This window comes from Etheostoma cragini, chromosome 8 (genome assembly GCF_013103735.1).
Source record: "Etheostoma cragini isolate CJK2018 chromosome 8, CSU_Ecrag_1.0, whole genome shotgun sequence".
In the NCBI taxonomy this organism is placed as follows: Eukaryota; Metazoa; Chordata; class Actinopteri; order Perciformes; family Percidae; genus Etheostoma; species Etheostoma cragini.
This window is the reverse complement of record NC_048414.1, coordinates 25,950,395-25,952,349: the sequence shown is the minus strand read 5'-3', so window position 1 is coordinate 25,952,349 and position 1,955 is coordinate 25,950,395. Positions and strand designations below refer to the sequence as shown.

At 43.3% G+C, this 1,955-nt stretch overlaps 1 protein-coding gene across 1 annotated transcript in view; it reads right to left on the bottom strand.

The window, feature by feature from the left end:
- Window positions 1–354: 354 nt before the first annotated feature.
- The window catches only part of LOC117948670 (zinc finger protein 536-like), a 22,794-nt gene continuing 21,193 nt past the window's right edge, over window positions 355–1,955 (bottom strand). Inside the window, exon 4 of the mRNA XM_034878448.1 lies at window positions 355–827. Within this exon, the coding sequence (XP_034734339.1) occupies window positions 592–827 (236 nt within the window). The 3' untranslated portion in view covers window positions 355–591. The remainder of the gene's footprint in view (window positions 828–1,955) is intronic.

The following is a 1,955-nucleotide window of genomic DNA, read 5'->3' as shown; positions in this document are numbered from 1 at the left end:
TAGGACTTAATGGGCAATAATTATATGTGAGAGAGGCTTTCTCCCTGGAGTGGAATCCAGAACAAATGGAAGCTCCGATGTGCAACATTCTACTTCATTACATCTGCCGCGATTAAAGCCTGAACATCTGGCACCATATCCTGACAGATAGACAAGACTTTTGGACTGGAAGGGAAATTGAGCGATATTTACAAAAAAAAATGTAACACAGAGTATTTACTGGATGAAAGAACAAGTGCTTTGGGCAGGAACGGTACATTCTCCCTATCAGACCTATCAACTGATAGATGCATGTAAACACAAGTAAATTGATCGCACACTTTCGATAAAAAGAACGGCACTAAATACCCTCGCTACACTTTCACATCACAATGAACTTTATTATTATTATCAGTATTATTATTATTATTATAGGCAGCTTCTTCGCTACAGATAAATACGTACTGTGGCTCTTCAAGTAAACACTGGAATGTACATCAAGGTTGGTTGTCAACTTTTTTTTTTTTTAACAATTTCAATCATCCTAACCCCTGCGAGGTGAAGCTAAAACAATAATCATAACTGTCTGTGTCCGCTGTTGCCATGACAACATCAAGTCCCACAGAGTGATGTCATGCCGATCGGGTCTCTGCCTGCAGCACGGTTATCTCCCGTGAAGCTCTGAGGCGATCTGGAGGGCCCCTGGGGCCCGTGTGAGCGTCGGAGGCGGCGGTCCGGGTAGAGGCTGTTGTCAAAGGGCTTGCGGTGGACACAGAGGACATGGGTCTTTAGGTTGCCCTTCTGGGACGCGCTGTAGGGACAGTACCTGCACTGGAATGGCTTCCGAGCTGGGATAGACAAAGAACAGAGAAAAAAAGGCTTAATACTAACACTCAAGACTCTCTTCATTAAAAAGCTTCATTTTTTTAAGATTATTTTTTACCCCTTTATTTAGAGTGACAGTGTAAAGACAGGAAAGATGAGGGATGAGACACAGCAAAGGGCCGCAGGCCGGATTCGATTCTTCTGCAAAGGCCTCCGCCTACACAAGGCGCAGGCCCTTGGTGGGTGAGCTAGATTTTGCCCCCAAAGAAGTATCTTTATAACTCTGAATATTAAATATGACTTTTGGCAGGTCATGTTTCCACTGTTATAGACCCAATGTTGGCAGGTGAGGCTTTAAACCCGGACACAGCCTCTGAAATTCCAGGGAGGGACGTCAAACCACACACTTTCAATGATGTTTCAATGGGGCTCAAACTGGTTTCCTATTAGTAATAGGGTGCTACAGTCACTGTGGTTCTGTAGAAAAAATGTCTCAATAAACTAAAACTGGGACGTTGATGTGGACTCATAATAACAATTTGCACTTTCTAACGCGTTACCTTTACCGTAACACTGTGACACTTCATGGATTTTTATGTAAAGGCGAGCAAGCTCGGATTCAATGTAACATATTTCCTGCTCACACACACACACACAAATAAACACACACAAGTGTTGAGTTGAGGAATGACATACGTCTGCGGCTGGGAGGCAAGGCATGCCAAAACTTCCTGTCCGTCTCTCTCTGTAGCTCTACACAAAACCACTACGAACAATGTGAGCCTACATGACACAGTACATATTACAACTTTGAGATACGAACAACGATGCATGCTGTTAATAGCTTCAGGAAGCTTACCTGACCTCAATAAAAATCAGTAAGACACCAACGCCCAAAGGTGCTGCTACGATCAAAACAAAAGCTGTGCTGGATGACTCATTTACCTGTCTACCTAGACAGCCATGTGTCCTTGTTCAACGCTGTGCTATTTTTGTGATGTTACCTCATATAATGACTTTCTCTTTTCCCCTCTGTCTAACACTTTAATGGGCTTTTCTGTGATTCATGGTTACAGTAAACCATTATGTGCTGATGTCATTTGACATCACTTCCCAAAAAACTGAGGGCTGTCTCAGCCTTTTCACCCCAC